The sequence below is a fragment of the Martes martes genome, assembly GCF_963455335.1.
Source record: "Martes martes genome assembly, chromosome: 3".
Taxonomy (NCBI): domain Eukaryota; kingdom Metazoa; phylum Chordata; class Mammalia; order Carnivora; family Mustelidae; genus Martes; species Martes martes.
Window position 1 is genome coordinate 139,298,483 of NC_137890.1, and position 20,416 is coordinate 139,318,898.

At 41.4% G+C, this 20,416-nt stretch overlaps 1 protein-coding gene across 7 annotated transcripts in view; it reads left to right on the forward strand.

Annotated features, from left to right (window-relative positions):
• Positions 1-20,416, forward strand: part of RBMS1 (RNA binding motif single stranded interacting protein 1) — a 210,196-nt gene that overhangs the window by 112,777 nt on the left and 77,003 nt on the right. For all 7 annotated transcript variants that reach the window (XM_080798706.1, XM_080798701.1, XM_080798704.1 and 4 more), the window contains exon 2: positions 8,313-8,488. In XM_080798706.1, the coding sequence (XP_080654832.1) occupies positions 8,313-8,488 (176 nt within the window). The remainder of the gene's footprint in view (positions 1-8,312; positions 8,489-20,416) is intronic.

Here is a 20,416-nt window from a genome sequence, read left to right on the forward strand (position 1 = left end):
CCATCCCAGGACCCCAGGATCATGGCCGGAGCCAAGGCAGACTCTTAACTGACTGAGCCACCCAGGCGCCCCTCTTCATGTCATTTTTTTAAAGACTATTTTTAGAGCAGTTTTAGGTTTACAATGAAATTGAGAGGGAGGTACATAGCTTTCCCACATACCGCCTGCCCCGCACCCCCACATGTCCAGCCTCTCCTCTTATCAGCATCATGCACCAGAACGACACATCCCCCCCACTCCAAGGCTGATTGTACATAGACACATCAAAATTACGCGGAGTGTTCGAAGTTTACCTTACGGTTCATTCTTGGTGTTGTACGTACTCTGCGTCTAGGCAAGTATATAATGATATGTATCCACTATTACAGTAACATGTAGCATCGTTTCATTAACCAAAAAATCACCTCTGCCTGTTTATCCCTTCTTCCTCCCCCTAGACCCTGGCAACCAACCACTGGTCTTTTTACTGTCTCCATAGTTTTGCCTTTTCCAGAATCTCATGTAAGTGGGAACCACATAACATGCAGCCTTTCAGATTGGCTTCTTTCACTTAGTAATATGCATTTAAGGTTCCTCCATGTCTTTCATGGATTGGTAACTCACGTCTCTCTAGCACTGAATGATATTCCATTGCCTGAATGTATCATAGGTTATTGATCCTTTCAAAGGCATCTTTGTTGCTTCTAAGTTTTGACAGTTATGAATAAGGCTGCTGTATTTGTCTGGTACAGGTTTTTGTGTGGGCCTAAGTTTTCAGCTCCTTTAGGTAAATAGCAAAGAGCACAATTGCTAGATGGTATAATGAGAGTATGTTCTGTCTTGTAAGAAACTGCCAGTCTGTCTCCAAAGTGGCTCTACCATTTTGCATTCCTGCCAGCAGTGTGCGAGGATTCCTGTTGCTCCACATGCTTTCCAGCATTTGCTATCAAGTGTTCCAGATTTTTGCCATCCTAATAGGTGTACGGTCATATCTTTATAGTGTTTTAATTTGCAGTTCCCTGTTGACCTATGATGTGGAGCATCTTTTCATATGCTTATTTCCCATTTCCTTGGTAAGGTTTCTGTTAAGGTTTTCAGCCCATTTTTAAATTGGGTTGTTTTCTTATTGTTGAATTTTAAGAGTTCTTTGTATATTTTGGATAACGGTCCTTTATCAGATCTGTCTTTTGCAAACATTTTCTCCCATTCTGTGGCTTGTCTTCTCATTTTCTTGGATTTTTCTTCTGCAGCACAGAAGTTTTTGATTTTAATAAAGTCTACCCTAGCAGTGACTTACAGAGTAGGTCTTCGGTGTTGTACCTGGAAAGTAATCACTGTACTTGAGGTCATCTGAGTTTTCTCCTGTGTTAATTTTGTAGGAGTTTTACAGGTGTGCATTTTAAAGTTAGGTCTATGATTCTCTTTGAATTAGTTTTGGGAGAGGGTATAAGGTCTATGTCTAGATTCACGTTTTTACAAGCCGATGTCCAGTTGTTCCAGCACCGTTTATTGAAGAGACTGGCCTTGCCCCATTATATTGCTTTTGTTCCCTTGTCAAAGAGGAGTTGACTGTATTTATTGGGTTTTCCTGTTGGTTTTCACCTTTCTCCCCCTTCATAAATACTGTTACAAGCACTAGAAGGAACAAATAGCCCAAGAACTCTGGTGTGTGCCTTGACCCAGAGTTCTCAGCAGGCAACTTGGGGCATCTGTGGGATTCTTGGCAGAAACTCTGGAGAGAACCAAACAGTGGAGCTGATTTCCATGCTGGAGCACAAACCAGATCTTTAAAAGATATTTGGATGACAAGGCATCTAATTCTTTTATAGGGCCTTGAAAGAGAATTTGACCTCAGAAATCACATACCGTGTCTAAGGTATGTTTTCTACTGTGGATTTTCAACACCTGCAACCACTCCGTCCACCCCAAAAAGGTTTCCTAAGCTGTTTTCATTTCTAAGGACTTTTCCTTGTTGTTTATTTTCATTTCTGCAACATGGTCTCTATCCATTCATTCAGTCATGTTGTATACAACAGATATTTATCTTATTCAATGTGAGTTTTAAATTTCTTTTATCTGATGCCCAAGAAAATGATGTTTTATTCATGGACTTAGGTAAAGAGGTTTCTATGTAGAGAATATAGCTTTACATGCAAGGATCAGCATGATAAGTATCTTGAAGAATCCTAATTGTGAGGTATATTGGAAATTTTTATTCTTAAGTTTTATTTGAATAGCTAACATAACAACATGGCCCTCTCCTTTGATAAACATAACCCAAGAAAAAATATTGAATAATCTGTTGCTCAGTTCCATCGTCTTATTTTCAAAGAAGGGATAGTGGCTCTATGAAAACCGGTTTCATAAACTAATGAGCCCTGTGATTTTAAGCTCTGATATCCTAGCATCCAATGGGACCGATTGATATTTGCCCTCTGGGCCTCTCTCCCACATGATGGATAAGCAAGAGTCTGCATGTGTGAAGGGACACTGTTGTTCTTCATTAATATATGTGATCTCTCCCATCCTGGCCCACCGGGAAGAGCATCTGCTTCCTGGCCAGTTTCTCATCGCTCACTAATTCACCTCCCACTTCTCAGCTGTGCGTACTTTCCCAGTTCCCTGTGCCAGGAACTTTTATCTTTCATAGCTGCTGTTCCTGACCCTCTTTGAGCCACTCAGATGTCGAAAAGAAAACAAAGAAAATATCCTAACTGTGGTGAAACTAGCCGATGTGGATGCTCCCCCTCTCCGTTCGATAATTCCCTTAAATTGTTAAATTCCTTTTACATCTTGAAAGCTTTATGGAGAGGAACCAGTGTGTGGAATAAGTGTGGTATGTAGTATCTTTACGCAGAACTCAGTTCATGTTGGTTTGATAATGTACTATTTCCTGGTGAAAGATGACAATGTTCCATAACTTCTGAGCAAATAGAGTGGTTATTTTGCTTCTGGATTAAGGAAATAGTTGACGTGTTAAACCTCTCTGTTGTTTGGGGCAGGGGTGGTATAGTGGCTGTGTGTGTGTGTGTGTGTGTGTGTGTACGTGTGTACGTGCGTGCATGCACAAGCCTGCTATGGGGCAAGATGGAGATGGAGATTATGGATTTTGGATCATAACCTTCTTAAACTGTAAGGTTGATAGCCTTAAAGAAGACTTGAGAGTGATTAAAAGGCAGATTCTAGGTTTCCCTTCAAAATGTTTTGGAGTCCCCAGGGACGTTGGTGACTAAGGGGGAAAGGAGGAGAGCTGTAGCTCTAAGACTGGTTGGAGCCCAGTTCTTGTAGCCTATTAGTAGGAGGGAGGAAATGAGACCATAGAATTTATAACATCAGATTTCATTTTTATTCTTTGTCTTTGCTGAAAAGAAATCTACAACAATGCATGATTACTAATATATTTTAGTTCACCAGTGCTTAGTTTTGCCCTTTTTGTGAGCAACCTTTAGACTTGTATTTATATACAAGAGTCTACTTAGTGTGGTGTCGGAGTGGGGGTGACGTGATGGAGAGGGGAATAGGTCTGCTGCATGTGTAGTTGCTGTGTGCCTGTTGTTGATCATCCTGTCTGAGTGTAGGAGGCCAGTGGGCCTTCCTGGCGGGATGGAGGCCTCCGGGCTGTCCACACAGGAAGTTCTCCCTGATTGCTGACAAGCACACTTCCTGCTGGTGCCCACACCCACTTCTGCAGGGGGTGCAGAGAGGGTCTGGTCTGCAAGTACCGCCATTCCATTCATTCGCCACCAGCCTTGTTTTTCTATCAGTTTCTATCACTTTTGTGCAAATTAAGCCCAGGTACTGTTATTGTGAAAACAATTAGCTTGTTTGCCCTGCCCTTGAATAGAGAGCTTGATGGGTAGCTTGCTTACCTAGTCTGAAGTGGTGAAATTAGGCCAGACAAGGCTGAGGTGGACTGTTAGGCTCTTGTGGGATGGGTCAGCACTCACTTGGGGTCAGGCGGCCACCAAGGTCCTTAATTAGGTTGAATTGGTGTAAATGAGCTACGTACTTCATCCAAGGGGACAAGGGATGGGAAAGAGGATAGGGGTCCTTTTCAAACTCCAGGGAAGCTTTAGGGGTTTTGAGAGGGGAGATATAAAAAGACAACCAGTGATGAAAATGGAGTTTGGTGAAATATTTTCTGCTGGTAAGATTTTATTTATTTTTATTTTTTTAATTTTTTAAAGTTTACCCTTTGTGCTCTTGAGTACATAGCTACAAAGTGTTACTGTTTTGAATTGGTCTGTGCTGGGAAGTTGGAGTTAAAGTCTTGTCAGTGTTTACATTTCAGTTGTATTTTAATCTGGGAGTAAGAGTTTAAGTCTTCACTGGTTAAATCTAGCTGTAAATGCTGACCGACTCTGCAGCACCTGGATGGCTCAGTGGGTTAAAGCCTCTGCCTTTGGCTCAGGTCATGGTCTCAGGGTCCTGGGATCCAGCCCCGCATCAGGCTCTCTGCTCAGCAGGGAGCCTGCTTCCTCTTCTCTGCCTGCTTGTGATCTCTGTCTGTCAAATAAATAAATAGAATCTTAAAAAAAAAAAGTTTAAAATGCTGACTCTGGTGTTCAGCTGTAATGTGCTGTTGCTTTCAAAATTTTTTTGCCTCAAAATTCTTTTTTTAGTAAAAATATAAGGTAGAATTTAAAAACTAACCTTTTAAAAGCTGACTTTGTTAAACACACACACACACACAAGCTGACTGTGTGCTCTTTAAATTAACTTAAGGACACCTTTGTCATTCTAAAAAAAAAAAATATATATATATATATGGAGAGAGAGAGAGAGAAAGAGAGTGTCACCAGTGGTATTAAGTGTCCCATTTCAGAGAAATTGAATTTAATATTGAGATTGTGGGAAGGATGAGCACAGCTAAATGAAATAATACAAATAACACATTTAGGACATGGACAGTTCAGGCGTACGATGTAGAGTACTGTCTGAGGGCTCTGGCTTTGGTGTCCAACAGACCTGGGTTCGATTCCAGCTCTGTCCTCTTGAATGTGGGGCCGTGGCATAGTACTGAGCCTCTGTCGAGATTCAGTTTCTTCCTCTGCAGAATGGGAAAACAGTGATCTATCTACCTCATTGGATTGGGAAGGATAACGCACCTAACACACTTAGCCCGGTGGCATATAGTAAACATGGAGTATATGGCAGTAATAATACTCAAATCATTGTGATTATTATTCATCCACTCTGAACATGTAGAAATAAACAGCTTAATTATGTTTGAATTTTCTTCTTTAAACATGTGTCCATTCCTTTATTAGGAATTAAATTGTTTATTTCAATGAGTTTTACAAACCTAGTCTTTGATCTAAAATTTTCTACAGCAGAAAATAGGCAACCTAGAATAAGCTGTCTTTAGCTAGTTCTGAGAAATAGTTGATGCTTGGATAACATTTTCATTTGAACTTATTCTATATAGAATTCAACAGAGGCCAGTCTTCCTCCTCAGGGCACATTCAGCGCCCCCCCCACTCCTTTTCCCACCTGGGATTAGAACAGTTGGGAGACTTTTTTCCACCAAAGGGCAGAATAGAGGGGAAGCAGGGACAGGCTGTATATGCCCCACACCTACTTCCCAGAGTGAGAAAATATTACTGTAATAAATATAGAGGCCTGTCAAAGATATATTAAATCAGCTATGTAAATTCTGAGATGTAAATCATGGTTCTGCTTTTGCCAAAAATAAATACATAAATAAAAACCTACTCCTTTCATGTCCAAATAATCTCTCAATAAATCATACCCCCAAATGTTTCTTTTAATCGTGCAAGTCCACACCTGGCATCCACTTTCTACCCCAGAGAAGAGGTTAGAGAGCTGTGCAAACTTGGAATGCAGTCTTTAAACCATCTGATGGTTCGTTTGCTTCATTTTGTTGGTCTAATGCTACTTAGAGGAGGGGATGGAGCGGGTTCCCGGCTTCTTTCAGGCTTCTCCAGGGCTTATCCCTGGAGGTGACCCTGTTCCATCCCCCAACAGCTGCACTGAACACATGGGGTCCTACTTTGAGGAGCTGTGGTTTGTAGCAAAGACAGGTTCTCCGACATTAATCAAAGATTTATTTAAGAAAAAATTCAGCCTTGCCTAGATGTAAGTTCTTTGTGTAAATCAAAGGCTTGGGATGGGGGGGCAGATGTGTGTGTTACTTTCCAGCACCTCTGTTCTAAGCTGAAGTGACAAATGGGATGCCTGGCTTAATTGCAAGGAGCAGCTAGCACAGTTGGTGTGGAGTGATTCTGGAGAAGGAACACCCGCCTTTGTGTGGTATGGCTGGGGGATCTGAGGGGCTACCTGTGGCGGAGGAAGGAACAATGCTTACTCTTCCTTTTACTTTTAGAAAGCAGAGTCTTTATCCCCTAGAGAAAAACTGGTGATGAGACCAAAGGATATGAGTTCAACAGCTTATTAAGGGCATAACTCAAATAGATTTGATAGGATATGATCTCGGCTAAGTTTTTTCTTGGATTATGCAATACGGTTATTCCCAGTTCAAGTTCAGTCTTCATTTATACATTGATTATTGTTAACCCTTCTTGCTACTCTCCTTCTAAGAGAGAATCACTTGAGATAAAGTGATGTTTGGACTCAGTAAGCTTAGCAAGGACCGTGGGCGGTGAGAAGAAAAAAATACGTAGTAGGGGCGCCTCTGTGGCTCAGTCGGTTGAGTGTTCTGCTCTTGGGTCTCAGCTCAGGTCTTGATCTCGGGGTTATGAGTTCAAGCCGCACACTGGGCCCTTCAGAGGATCTGTATTTCTATTCTGTGGTAGAGATCATATGGCCTGTGAACAGTGCTACATTAAATAAAAAGTACATAGTACAGAAAAGAAGTAATGGTTACGTGTGTAGATTAGTGAGGATCCCAGTGTAGTGGGGGATCCTGTGGAGTTGGGATGGTCGTGGCAGAGTCAGGTCTCTGGGCACAGAGTCAGGTCTGCACAGTGAGTAGCTGAGCTTGATGGCAAGGTAGGCAGGGTTACATTTATTGTAAGGGGTCTTCTGCTTTTTGAACTTTCCAAAGTGGAATTGAACTGTGCCTTAAATGTGTCTAAGAGTTTTGTTTGTGGTTGTTAAAATCAAGCTGGTAGGCTTGCAAAAAAAGTTTTTAATGTTAAGGGACGAATTTTATACTCTCATATTTTCAAACTGTTACTTAATGTAAGTGAAGTCCTTGGGTTAGTATATTTATTATTTAGACGCGAGGTGAAAAAGATTTCTGTCCCGGTATGAAACTGCTGAGTATTTGCTTTGAGAGCAGTTCAGGGTGTGCTCACTTCCATCTCAGACCGAACCATTTAACTTCCTCAAAAGTCATGTGTGTGGCGAAGGGCACAGGACTGTGGTTTCTTTCAATCGGTTAACAGGGAATTATCTGGTGTGAGTACAGTTTCAGACATTCTTCCTAGGTGGCTGCCGACGGTAAAACCACACGGAGCCCTAGGTTCAAGCTTTAGAAAAGTTACGTTCCTTGCTGCAAGGCCCGGGAAGCTTTCCAACTCCCACACCGTTCTCACAGGGGTTAAATTTCACAAGGTTGGCCAGTGCAAAAGGCAGCATGCCTGTGAATCTTATCCAGATGTCTCAATGGAGCCATGGGCCAGACTTAGAATGAGGTGAAGTCTGCCTTATTTGAGCATTGTGATGGAACTCAAACTTTGTTACACTCGAAGAATAATCTTCTTTCCTTCCCCAAGAGTCTCAATAAAATTATCAGCAACTTTCAATCAAATGTTATTCAGAATTTGAAAACCTTTTCAAAAGTCTAGTGATTTCTAAATGACTGTAGCGTAAAATGATATTATCACCTAACTTCATGCAAGTTAATTTTGAGTCTCAGTAGATGTGTTCCTTAAAAGGTGTGAATACGTTAATCTTACATAAATTAGCCCAATTTAAGGTTGCACGGAGAGAATACTTTACTGAATAAAATCCCATTATTAATTGCATGTTGAAGGAGAGGGCTTTTTCTATAGAATGAGCAAGGATTTTTTTTTTTTTTTTAAGATTTTATTTATTTATTTGACAGAGAAAGTGACAGTGAGAGAGGGAATACAAGCAGGTCGAGTGGGAGAGGGGGAAGCAGGCTTCCCGCTGAGCAGGGAGCCCAATGTGGGGCTCCATCCGGGGAGTCTGGGATCATGAGCTGAAGAAAGTCGCTCAACCGACTGAGCCACCCAGGCGCCCTTTAAGGTGTAAATGAAAATGTGTATATGAAAGTCGCTGAGGGGGATCTGTGTTTCTGTTCTGTGGTGGAGGTCATACGGCCTGTGAATGGCGCCACGCTTCTTGTAGCTGGTGTTCTAATGCTCCCCGTCTTTGTCTCTCAGCAGTCTCTGGTCCCAGCCCACCCCATGGCCCCTCCCAGCCCCAGCACCACCAGCAGTAATAACAACAGCAGCAGCAGTAGCAACTCAGGATGGGACCAGCTGAGCAAAACGAACCTCTATATCCGGGGGCTGCCTCCCAACACCACAGACCAGGACCTGGTGAAGCTGTGTCAGCCGTAAGTAGCTATTCTCCTTGGTTGTTTTCAGCCAACAGATAGTTCTTTTATCCTTTATCGTAGTCTAAAGGGATATCAGTTGCTGTACAACAGGCAGTTAGTGCAAGTGTGAACTCTGATTGCCGACAGAATGAGGATGACGGTTCCACGTTTTCAGTCCTCGGACCCAGCAATTAGCATCAACAGAATGCTTGTATGACAAAATAAATATGGGAACATCTTCTTGGCCAAATTTGACTGTATTGGCGTAGAAGAGGTAAAACGAGAATTTTTGCAGAACTTACGGCTGGATCCTTTTTAGGACTGCTCATTTTTTTTTCTGCAGTAGTGCCTCTGGGGGCCAGTCTGTCCCATAATAAGAGAAACTTTGGCTGTTACCATTTGTCTGAAAGGTAGTTACCATCTGACTGTATCTCAGATGTGTGTAAGCCTCTTAATGTTAGCCGGGAAGTAGTATTATGTCTTCACTAGCGCCTACAGCTTTGTGGTCTGGTTTGTTAACCCCCTCTGTTGGGGAATTCTAATTTCCAAAATTCCTCTTTCTTTTCTCACCGCCACCCTCTCTGAGTCTTGTGAAGAAGTGTGTGCGTGTGCGTAAGGTTCCAAAGTAAATATGCATTATATGCTAATGTTGTTGAAGAACAGGATATAAATATGTTACTTGGCAAATGATGTTAACTCACCAAGTAAGAAAGCACTAATGTAAATCAAGGCGCCAGAAGCACTAACTGTACACGGCAGGGACCATTGTGTAAAGATTAATCACTCTGAGCCCTAAAGGCCTCCACATCTAACAACAGCTTTTATGCATCCAAAGACAGTAATGGCCCCTACAAAAAAAAAAAAAAGAGTTTTACATAACCGTGGAAGAAGATGTCCACTCAAGAATGTTTCCTAGTCTTTGAAAAATATTCCTGTTTGTCAACATCTGATGAATGGCATTTCCTTTCTGTTGTCCTGGATAAAAATACAGATTCGTTACTTATATTTTAGGAAAAAGAATGTTTGAGAACTTGGGCAGTATTTCCAAATTGGAACTAAAAGGAACATCTGGCCTTCCATAAGGAGGTGGCGGTGGTTTTCCTTTGTTTTGTTTGTAGAGGGAAGTGTGGGGTGGTGGGTGGTGTTCTTTAGGGTCCGGAGAGTTCTCCTAAGGCTTCGGCTCTTAGCACTCTCCCTGTGCCTTTCCTGGGTTCCCCTTTTGATCAGCCTTCTCAGACCTTTTTTTTTTTTAAGATTTATTTTTTTTATTTATCTGACAGACGGAGATCACAAGTAGGCAGAGAAGCACGCAGAGAGAGAGGAGGAAGCAGGCTCCCCACTGAGCAGAGAGCCCGATGCGGGGCTCGATCCCAGGACTCTGGGATCATGACCTGAGCCGAAGGCAGAGGCTTTAACCCACTGAGCCACCCAGGTGCCCCAGCCTTCTCAGACTTTGACCAAAGCCCTTTGCCATCAGGCAGTCGGGTGCTAGGGGCTACGGCTGAAAGCAAGTCTAGCCCTCGGGGTTTGTCATGCATGGCCAGAGGCAGAGGGAACTGGGCCAGCCGTGCCCTGCCCTCTTGCAGCTGTTCAAGACCACAAATAGGCCTTCTGCTATCTTGTCTGCTGCTGGTCTTGACTGGTGTCTTTTTATGCCTTTGCAGCATAATTACAGGTAGATAGAGCGCCATAAAGTCTAAGGAGCTAAAAATAAAACTGTAGGACACAAAAGAGTGAAGCTAACCCTCAAGTTCTTGAGGTATAAGAGAAAGGAGAGAGGATTTCTAAAAACAAAGAGTTCCTCAGTTGGTTTTGAAGCGTGTAAGGTGAGTTTTAACATCAAGAAGAAGAGAGTTCAGTAACCATAAAATAATAGAGTAATGCCATGTTCCAGGTATAGTAAATGTGTACTTGAAAAGTGAAACCGATAATTTTTATTATTGAGTGAAATCATATTCCAAAGGAAGTTGAAGAGCATTTTATCACTCTTCCTAGAAAAGTTACCCTTTTTTGGTTCTCGGTCTCTTGAATGTATGTGGATTATCTTAATATGTTTCAGTCTGTTTGCTGTTATCAATAGCAGCGATAAACGTTTGGCACCATCACTTTCCTAGTATCGGCAAAACCCCAGGTTTGATACTCAATTCCGAAGGTGGTGTTCCTGATCTGCGTTATGTAGAGGGGGGACCACAGCCATATCTGTTGCAAGCTTCATTCCATTTACCACAGAGTCTCTAATAAGTACCAGTTTTGACTTGCTGGAATTTTGTGTCTTAGAATATAGAGAGAGGGAGAGAAAAAAGGGCATTCCTGTTCTGGGCTTAATTGTTTCCAATAAAGACTACTAGTTGGTGATATGTACGTGACTCATCCTATGGGAAAAGTGACTCATCCTACAGCCGAAAAAACCCAGTGGACATAATTAGAGATTTTTTAGAAAAGTCGGTATCAAAACTTCTCAGAAAAGATAGGTGTAAATTCAGAAATCTAAAAAAGAAAAAAAATGTTTTCAAATTACAAATTTAGCACTGTAATTTCAAATCGACCCAGTGGGATGAATGGCAGGAGAAGCAACAATGGAAACAGATAACTTGGGTCGTCCCCCCCCCCCGGGGGGTCTTGGTTATTTCAGAGCCTTGTCCAAAAGAAAGATGGGAAAAGATTCCTAAGAATGTTTGTAGTAGTGACCTAATTCCATACAAACAGTGCATGAGTCTAAGGCAAGAATGATAAAAGGGTTGTGAAAACTGGAGAGGAAAGCAGAAAATATTTTTAAAAAGCTATGTTTGGAGCTGAATATTCACATGCTGTGTTAGAAGAAATGGTAGTGAGTGAGAAAGCATCCTCACCCCACGTCAGATAGAGACTCCTGACCCTGGAAGTACAGATCACAGGTCACAGGACAAGGCTCCGGCTGGAGGGACCAGTTGCGTTCCTGGCTACCCAGGAAGGCTAGGCTGGTCAAGAACCAGGTGGAGATGGGATAGTGGCCGCAGTGGTAAGCTGATAGGGGTTGAAAGTAGATGCATTCTCTAGGCGGATTTAATGAGAGAAGCGGACCAGCTCTGGGAAACTTCTAAACTGTGGTGGGTATGTGTAGGAAATGAGGTTGGAGCCTCATGACTGTTGGAGGCTGCTGCAACTTGGCTTCTGTTTCCGAAGAGTTTCCTGCTCAGAAAGTCCATCAGCACAGTTACCAGTAAGTTTAGGGAATGGAATGATCTGGGTAACTGGAAGGATTAATCTGTTACCCCAGGACCTCAGACAGTCTGAATTCTCTCCCTTCTCTAATATCCAGCCAAACAGATGACTTTGCTTGACTTTGGTACCATTTTATTTCTCTTTCAAACTTCTCAGGTGAATTTGCTGGACAGATGAGCCGAGGGCTCTTGTGTTTCCACTTTCTTTGCCACCTTAACCCTTGGCATTTTGCCTTCAAGATCTCACCTGAAACTGCGCTGGCATCTTCCATCTATCTTACCTTATTTGATCCTTTATGTTGATGATAATGTTTCTGATGTGTTATGCGGAAGTGGGACATACAGCAGTCTTTTCTCTGGCTCTTTCCTACTCTTACCCATTCTCCTCAACTCTGCTCTTTGGATTCCAGTTCTGGGCTCCTTCTTCTATAGCCTCATTTTCCTGTAAAGACTCTTCTCTCCTGTCCCCCATTTTCTACACATTTCCCAGTCTCCTTTTATCACCTCAAATTCAACACTGCCACCTTCCTCTCCAAACGATGGTGTTTCTAAATTTAACTCTCACCTCACCTTGAAGCTTTGGAGCCGTGGTTGAGTATTTCCTGTCACCCTCTTAGTCCCCAAGTCCTGCAGATTCTGTGGCCTTTCTTCTTCCTTCTCACTGCCAGAAGAATTGAATGTTTTCTCCGTTCCTCCCCACATTGTGACAAGTGAGAACGATTTGCTCCCGCTGCTGCCTCATCTAGGCGCCTCCCCATTTCCCTCTCTCGATTCTTCAAGGCCATTGCCAAGGCCAAACTCATCCTGCCTCCTCCGTGCTTGGACCACACTAAATTCTCCTAGTTTCCTTTTCTGTGTCACCACCTCACTGTCAGCATCTTATTTTCATACAGTTCTGCTCTCCAGGTGCTTGTTCCACTGTCCCGCCGTGTGTCTGTGATGGCATATAATGCTGGCAGTGCATCATCTTTTTTGTTTTAAAGCTCTTTCTTTAAGTAAACTCTGCAGCCAATGTGGGACTCAAACTCATGACTCTGAGATCCAGAGTCCCATGCTTTACCGACTGAGCCAGCCAGGCGCCCCCATGTTTCGTTTTCATAGATTTCTTACCTACTTTATGAGATCACGGTGGTCAGCATGGTAAATGTTTGGTACCCTAGACTTACCAACCACAGTGGTAGGTAAGGCTCCTTGCCTCCTAATTCTCAGGAGCCTATAAAATGGGTCAAATAAGGTTTAAATCATGAAGTTGTGATTAGGATTAAATCAAGTTATTTGAGGAGTGGAGCTGGTCTGCTGCCTAGAACACAGTCGTCACTGAACAGATATTAGTCTCCTTTGTGCCCGTGTCTTTGCTTCTCAAAACCCTAACTACTACAGTAAACTTAAATTATATGTAATCCTACATTTAAAACTATGGGAAGGGGGGGACCAGATTCTGATTCTGAAAGCTGGGAAAACCAGGGAAGTGGGTTATGATAACATAGCTGCGTAACTGTCCACCGTCTTCTTGAGGCTTTTTCTTGCACCTGGAAAAGACTGGTTTCAGCTTCATGATATATTTTTTTTGTCATAATAATGACTATAGCATGTAAATTTTCCATTGTGTCCAAATTATCCTTTCTGAAGATTTAAAAGCAATATTTGTATGTAAGGTTGAGGTTCATCATTTTTCCTGGTTTGCAGTAGGAGCAGATATGTGTCTCTGTTGGCTGTGGCGAAGTAGCTTAGAGGTTACTATGGTATTGAAATCTCACGGAAAAGTCTAGATGACTCAGTGTATCAACAACTTATTTTGAAGCAGAGAGAGTCTATTGATATTAAAACAAAAGAAGGTGTTTCTGCTCCTCTTACCTTCTGTATCCTTTCTCTCATTCCCAAACCAATCTTGGTCAACCATTTTTTGTTCTTTCATTCAATAGATATCCTAATTCATTTCAAAGTGCAATAAAACATGATGCAGTATAAATGTGAAATTAAATCTAGCTTATAGTATTATAGCCTGTTACTAATTAAAAGGAAATGTTTTTTGAATGTCATTCATTTCCCTGGTTGTAATACCCAATACATTTCATTTCCTGTCCTTTGTTTTCTGTTTTCTGCAAGTCTGCCTTGTTCTTTTGAATATAATACAACTCTTTAAAAAAGGCAACACAGAAAAACAATATGGTCAGCAGAGGTAGACTTAAACAACCAACCCTAATGAAGACAGAATAAAGTAAATGTTTTAATCGGTGCAGTGTTCTGTGAGAAGTCAGAGGAAGACTTTGTTAACCTTGACGCCAAGGCACTGGGGTCGCTCTCAGTAGAAGAGGGCATCTCTTTGAAGGGTAGGGATGATTTCTCGCAGGGTGAAAATAATAGTGTCCTCCAGGCCTCAGAAAGTGCCCACGTGGTGGGACAGCGCTTAGCTGTTTAAGAAAGCGCACCAAACAATTCTTGGTGGATAGCTGTTGTTCAGCAATTATTAGTTAGTAAGGCTTCTAGTGACCAGAGTGAAGAATGTGGTTATGGGGGAAAATGGGGCTGAAGGTAGAGGTTGGGGGCATAGCATTAACACCTTGCATAATAAGCTGAAATGTTTGGAGTTTTTTCTTCAGTTGCAGAGGAGTTAGCACTTATAGTGGAAGAGAAGCATAATCCAATGTTTGTTTGTTTATTTTTCTTCCTCTCTCAGAATGATAATTCTACCCAAAGTAGGAAGGTTGGGTTGGAGGAGACTCTCATAGGTGAGAGGAGATGGAGCCCTGAGCCAGGACAGTGATAGGTAGTAGGAAGAGGAGAAGGTGCTGGGCCTGCACGAGGGTGTCTTGGAGATAGGAACATTGGGACTTCAGCATGATTAAAAATGACTGTAAGGTTTTAGCTCTAAATAAAGGGAAAACTTGAGTTGCATTAACTGAGAGAGAAAGCACAGGAAAAGAAATTAGGGCAACTATCAGGAAAATGGACAATTTGAAATGATTACATTCTTTCTCTATATATCTTTATTTATCTCTCTGTAACTCCAAAATTTCTTTTAGAAATCTATTTGCCAAAAGTTGTTTTTCCTCAGGTGCCAGGGTTGATCAGTTGATTAAGTAATTCCCTTTGGCGCTCAGGTCATGATCCGGGAGTCCCAGGATCGAGTCCTGTATCAGGCTCCCCACTCAGTGGGGAGTCTGCTTCTACTCTGACCCTCCCCTCTCTTGTGCTCTCATATCTTCTCTCTCAAATAAATAATAATAATATAAAAAAATAAAATCTTAAAAGTTGTTTTTCCTCTACAAATGAAATAAAATGATCATCCCTGTAATCCAAAATGATTAGACTACTTTCAGCAAGATGAAAGGTTCTAGTAAGATGAATATTAAAAACATTTACCCAATTATGAGATTACCTTCAGTGTTTACTCTGAAAGTAACAGTGAGCCTGCTCGATCCAATATCCTGAAATCCCAGGTAAATAGGAAATCTTCTGCAATTTATGGAAATTACATAACGTGAGAAGGATAAAAGTTCAAAACAATGATCCTGTGGTGAAGAAAAATCATTCCACCCAAGAGAGAACTGGTTCTCACTTCCATATTGAAGAGAAATTGTAGAGCTAGGTGATCCAAGGTCATTCAGGTATTTCCAGATGACTCAGTCCCAGAAGTCTGAACATACCCTGAGATACTGCATTTTTTAAGAAAAGAAACACACACAAACACTCACTCTCTCTCTCTCTCTTTCTCTCTCTGTGTCTCTCTTTCTCCATGGATTCTATACCGTGTATTCAGATAGCTATACAGACATGAAAGACACAAACCAAAGGTTTTATTGCCTGCATGAGGCATCATTCCAAAGTCAGGAGTATGAGTCTTACCGACCTGATGCTCTTGATGTAGGGTTAAATTAGAAGCTGATACAAGGAAGTGATCTCTCCTTAAGTTATAATTCACTCTTCAAGTGTTGTTTTCCAAGCAAGTTGTAGTCGTGTCTTTCTGATGGTGTTGGTGGTTGATTGTGTTTTATTTTACTCACACACACCAAATAATGAAAGACCAACAGACCATTTTTTTCTTTGGCATTGACTATCTCAGATAATTGAGCTGTGGACATGTTGAGCTCTGTTGTATTCCAAACCCATCTGAATTTTTAGGTTTTTTAAAAATTGTATTTTATAAGTCTACTGAAAACTGTATCTGGCAAATTTTCATGTCTTAGATTCCTTTGAAAGTCAGGGAAAGAGAAAGTTAAGTCGACAGAAACACAGAGTGCAAAAAGATAGTTGTTCTCTCATTAAGTGTGTCCCTTAAAAAAAGGTACTTTTCTTTATCGAATGATATACTTAAAAGATCTTCCCAAAAAGTGAAATTGAGTTATAATGAGTTTTGTAGAGTTAATCATGGAAAATGCATGCCACTTTTGTTTTTATTACTATTCTATAGCTTCTTGCCCATGTACAGATTTTATTTATCTTATGAATAACAGGATTTCTTTTAATAAAGTTTTAAATGTTTTTGTTTTGTAAAGCAGCTAATTTTTAGCCTCTCAAGAGTTCTTTCTTGATCTAGAAGATTCTTAAAATACTAATACGAATAGTTTCTGGGACTTGGTTTTTTCCCTATTATTGCTAGTGGAGTAGGATGCCATGTAATAAATAACTTATTGAAGGTTTAGGCAAAGGAACTTGGGCATTTTGGTGAAAAGTGTGGTCTAAGATGTGAAGTTTTCAGACTTTGTCTCGTTCGTTTAAAAAGGCAGCCCAATCTACTGAGTACAAATATTGTATTACTAATTGTAATTAAGTCTCTCTTAATGGACAACATTCCAGTAAGCTTCTATCCTCAAAGAGCAAAACATGATGTATTGGAGACTAAGCCAGAATTCATATTTGTGATTTTTTTCTGAAAACAAGTCAAAACAGATTTGTGATTTTAAGACCAACAGTATATTTAACTTCATCTTTTTCTTACTCATTCATCTCTTGACTGTGCCATAAAGAACCATTTTCTTGTTCATGTTGTTTAATGTCCATTCATGGTAAGAAAGAATTCTGGCCTGTGTGGTAGATCTTTGACATACCAAGATACAGTCTAAAGACTTTGGAAATCCCAGAATTTCACAAAAATAATTTTAGCATTTAAAAAAAAAAAAATCCACACAAATACCTCCTTTCCAGTAGAGAACCATCTCTTTCTTAGACCTCTCTCAGCTCTTCCTTCACTTTGATCATCTGAACTACCAGTTGGTTTTTATTAAGTGGTGGATAGTTTTCAAAAATTAACACAATACTTAATCCCTCCTTGAGAGTTACTGCTATACAATTAGAACAAAAACCTTCTTGAAATACGGACTGTGGGTGATGGGCTACATGACTCACTTCCCTCTGCCTAATCCCTCCACGAGTCAAATATATGCTGCAGCCAAATTAAAACTAATTATAGGGCGCCTGGGTGGCTCAGTGGGTTAAGCCGCTGCCTTCGGCTCAGGTCATGATCTCAGGGTCCTGGGATCGAGTTCCGCATGGGGCTCTCTGCTCGGCGGGGAGCCTGCTTCCTCCTCTCTCTCTCTGCCTGCCTCTCTGCCTACTTGTGATCTCTCTCTGTCAAATAAACAAATAAATTCTTTAAAAAAAAAAACAACTAATTATAGTTAAGTGATTTCCAGTGCCTTTGTTATAAGGACATGAAACTGCAGATATTAATTATTGCCGATATTTGATATTTTGGCAGAAAATTTCAATGATGTCTGTTGTCTGATTTATCCTCAGTGTAAAATTGGCTGGTAAGCATGCATATTTAGAGATTTAACCCATCCTCCTTATTGTCAGTTGGCATTTTTCTTTAGGATTCCTTTTTTGTTATTCTTGCATGTGATTAGAGCCATTCTCCCCTGTCTCGCCCAAATACCGCACAAGCTTTTGGCACACCAGTGTTCACACTAGCCTTAGCTGGATCTCATTGGAAGCCAGCACTGAAGGTAATGGCCATACCCACAAGAATTTTTTTTTTTTTTTTAAGAAATGCTTCTTTTTTTTTTTTTAAGATTTTATTTATTTATTTGTCAGAGAGAGAGAGAGAGAGAGAGAGAGTGAGCACTGGCAGACAGAGGCAGAGGGAGAAGCAGGCTCCCTGCCGAGCAAGGATCCCAATGTGGGACTCGATCCCAGGACGCTGGGATCATGGCCTGAGCCGAAGGCAGCTGCTTAACCAACTGAGCCACCCAGGTGTCCCCCCACAAGAATTTTTAAAAGAGCAACCATTCTTTCTCTCTGTGAGCAGTTGGAATTTACTTTATGTTCATTACATTTTCCTTAATAGGAAACTTAGGTTTCTGTAGCAATAGGCTGGGGCTATTTAACCATTATATGAAAGTGAAGATAGTGTCATCGGAAATAAAAGCCCTTAAAATCTTGATTTGGCCTTTGTGCTTGGTTAGACTTAGAATTTCTTTATTGGGTGATCACGTACCTTAGAAATTTGTAGTCTCTTTCTTCACATTTCCTCATCTTCATTTCAAAATGAATGCACGTGAGAGAAAAAACCTGTATAGTGTGTAAACACCCGTGTAATGCCAGCAGTTAATCTTTGTCACATGCTATGTGCCAATAGCTCTGTCAAGTAGTTTTATTATTTAATTCCAAGAACAACTTTCTGAGCCATGGTATTATCCTTGTTTTAAAGATGAAGTGGAGAAGAGGGTTCTTTCTCTGATGACTCAGGAAAATACAGCTGATAATGGTGGAACTGGGACTTGTACTCGGACGGTCCGACTCCAGAGACCATCCCCTGAACCCCTGTGTGTTCTCCCTTCTAAGTACACCCCAAATGCCAGCCCATCACCTCCATCCTCCCCTTGCCAGCATCCATGCTCCTCTGTTGACCACAAGATACAAGAAGACTCATTTCTCCAGAACCCTAGAAGAGACACACAGGTGTGATAGTCACGGTAAGATTTTGTTAGAAAAATCAGCTTTCCTTAAGTGCACTTAAATAGCCAATAGGATCAAATTTCAAAGTAAAGGCAGGAGGATAGAGGAGGAACTCGTTTCTCTCGACATCTAACCAAGTGATCTGTTTCCATGTAGCTGGCTCTACAAAACTCAACTCCTGGTTAGCTGAAGCATGTGCAGCTCCCCAAGATCACACAGCACACGGAGGGGACCTAATGTGGCATCTGCTTGGTGCCTGGGGTTAGTGCCTCTACGGAAAGAAACGTTCTTGCAGGGATCACTGTCTGACAAAATCAGACAGCACTGCTTTAGAAAATAATGGACTCAAGAGAGCATTATAGTTTGCTATTAGCATAAATAAGGCCAAGCCCCTTTTGAGGAGAAATTGAACAGAAGTGAGTGGGGAAATTCCATTCTTTATTAAGTACCCTGACTTTGATTTGGCTAGATGTTGCCCCAGACACATTTCTGGCCCCCCAAGGAGGTTCTTGTCTTACATAGAAAATAAACGTCACATATCACATAGGCCAGAATGTGATGGGTCATAGCAGAGTGCAGAAGATGCTACAGAAGTTACAAAATGAGGGGTAATTGCATGTGATTGGGGGACATCAGGAAAAGCTTGGCCTTTGACTAGGTCTTCAGAGTGGGATGAGTAGCTCCAGCTCCCATGTAAAGCCAGGACTAGCCTGGCCGCCTGCCATTTTCACTAAGACCATACCATGAGGGATTTTAATGCCAGAGGAAGGCTTGTACTACACTGGGAGTAGGACAGCAGATGATGCTTACTGCCTCAGGGTTTGCCCTTGATGGAATGGGAAAAAGGGAGTGGGTCCAAGGACGAAGATGATTCAAAGATGAGTGTAAGATTTTGAGTCTAGGAAACGAGGAGTTTGATACCATTATGGATGAAGGGGATCAGGAGGAAGGGCTTATTTTTCTTCTTGCCTGGAAATTCTCATCCACTCAGGAAACTTTACAAATTGAGTACCTATTTGCTTTATGAATTGGTGTGCTTATTAAATGGAAATAGTGCATCAGTTCCAGACTAGGGAATCTTCAGTGTAGGAGAGAGACTAGTGATTACCCATGTTTATTCACCAGTGGAATCGTGTATATTAGAAACTTGCAGTCAATACAGTCCTCATGGCCAACCGTAATATCTATATATTCCTTCAACATGTAATTATCTTCTTAGAGTTTTATAGTTCAGTATTTGGGGCTTAAGACTTTTTAAAGGTTGCTTTTTGTTTGATAAAGTGCTTTGCAGCTCCCTTGATAGGATCATGTGGTTTCATATTGGGAGACTTTTGAGAAGAGATTTTGTAACAGAAATGTGGGATGGAGTGGGAGGAGAAGAGGATGAGTTTCCCTAAATGGGGATCTAGAATTAGCAAGGAAGTACACTCATAATACAAACAAACCTGACCAAGTTCATGGCTTTACCCGGGGACATGGGCTCTTTCTTCTGGCCGTGCCCTTGCTGACTTGGCTGTCGCAGGTTTAAGCTTGTCTACATTGTCTATGGGGCCAGGGTCACTTGTCTTCTTTATTTTTCTCTTAGTCCCATGGCTTTTTCCTGCCTCCTGCCTCTGTTAAGTGTCAAATGTCAGGAGGGAACCTTTATGAAAAACCAGCCTTTTTTTGAATATCCATGTTTACAGGCATAGTTTGAGAGTTTCAGCTTTGCAAAGGCCAGTTTCTGATAGCATCAGGCCTGTTTCTTTAACGATGAAACAAAGACGCAGTCATTTTGTGATCCTAGAAACAAATTAGGCTGCCAGCCCGTTTGGACAGGAGCACAGATCCTTTCCAGGTTTTTTCCGAA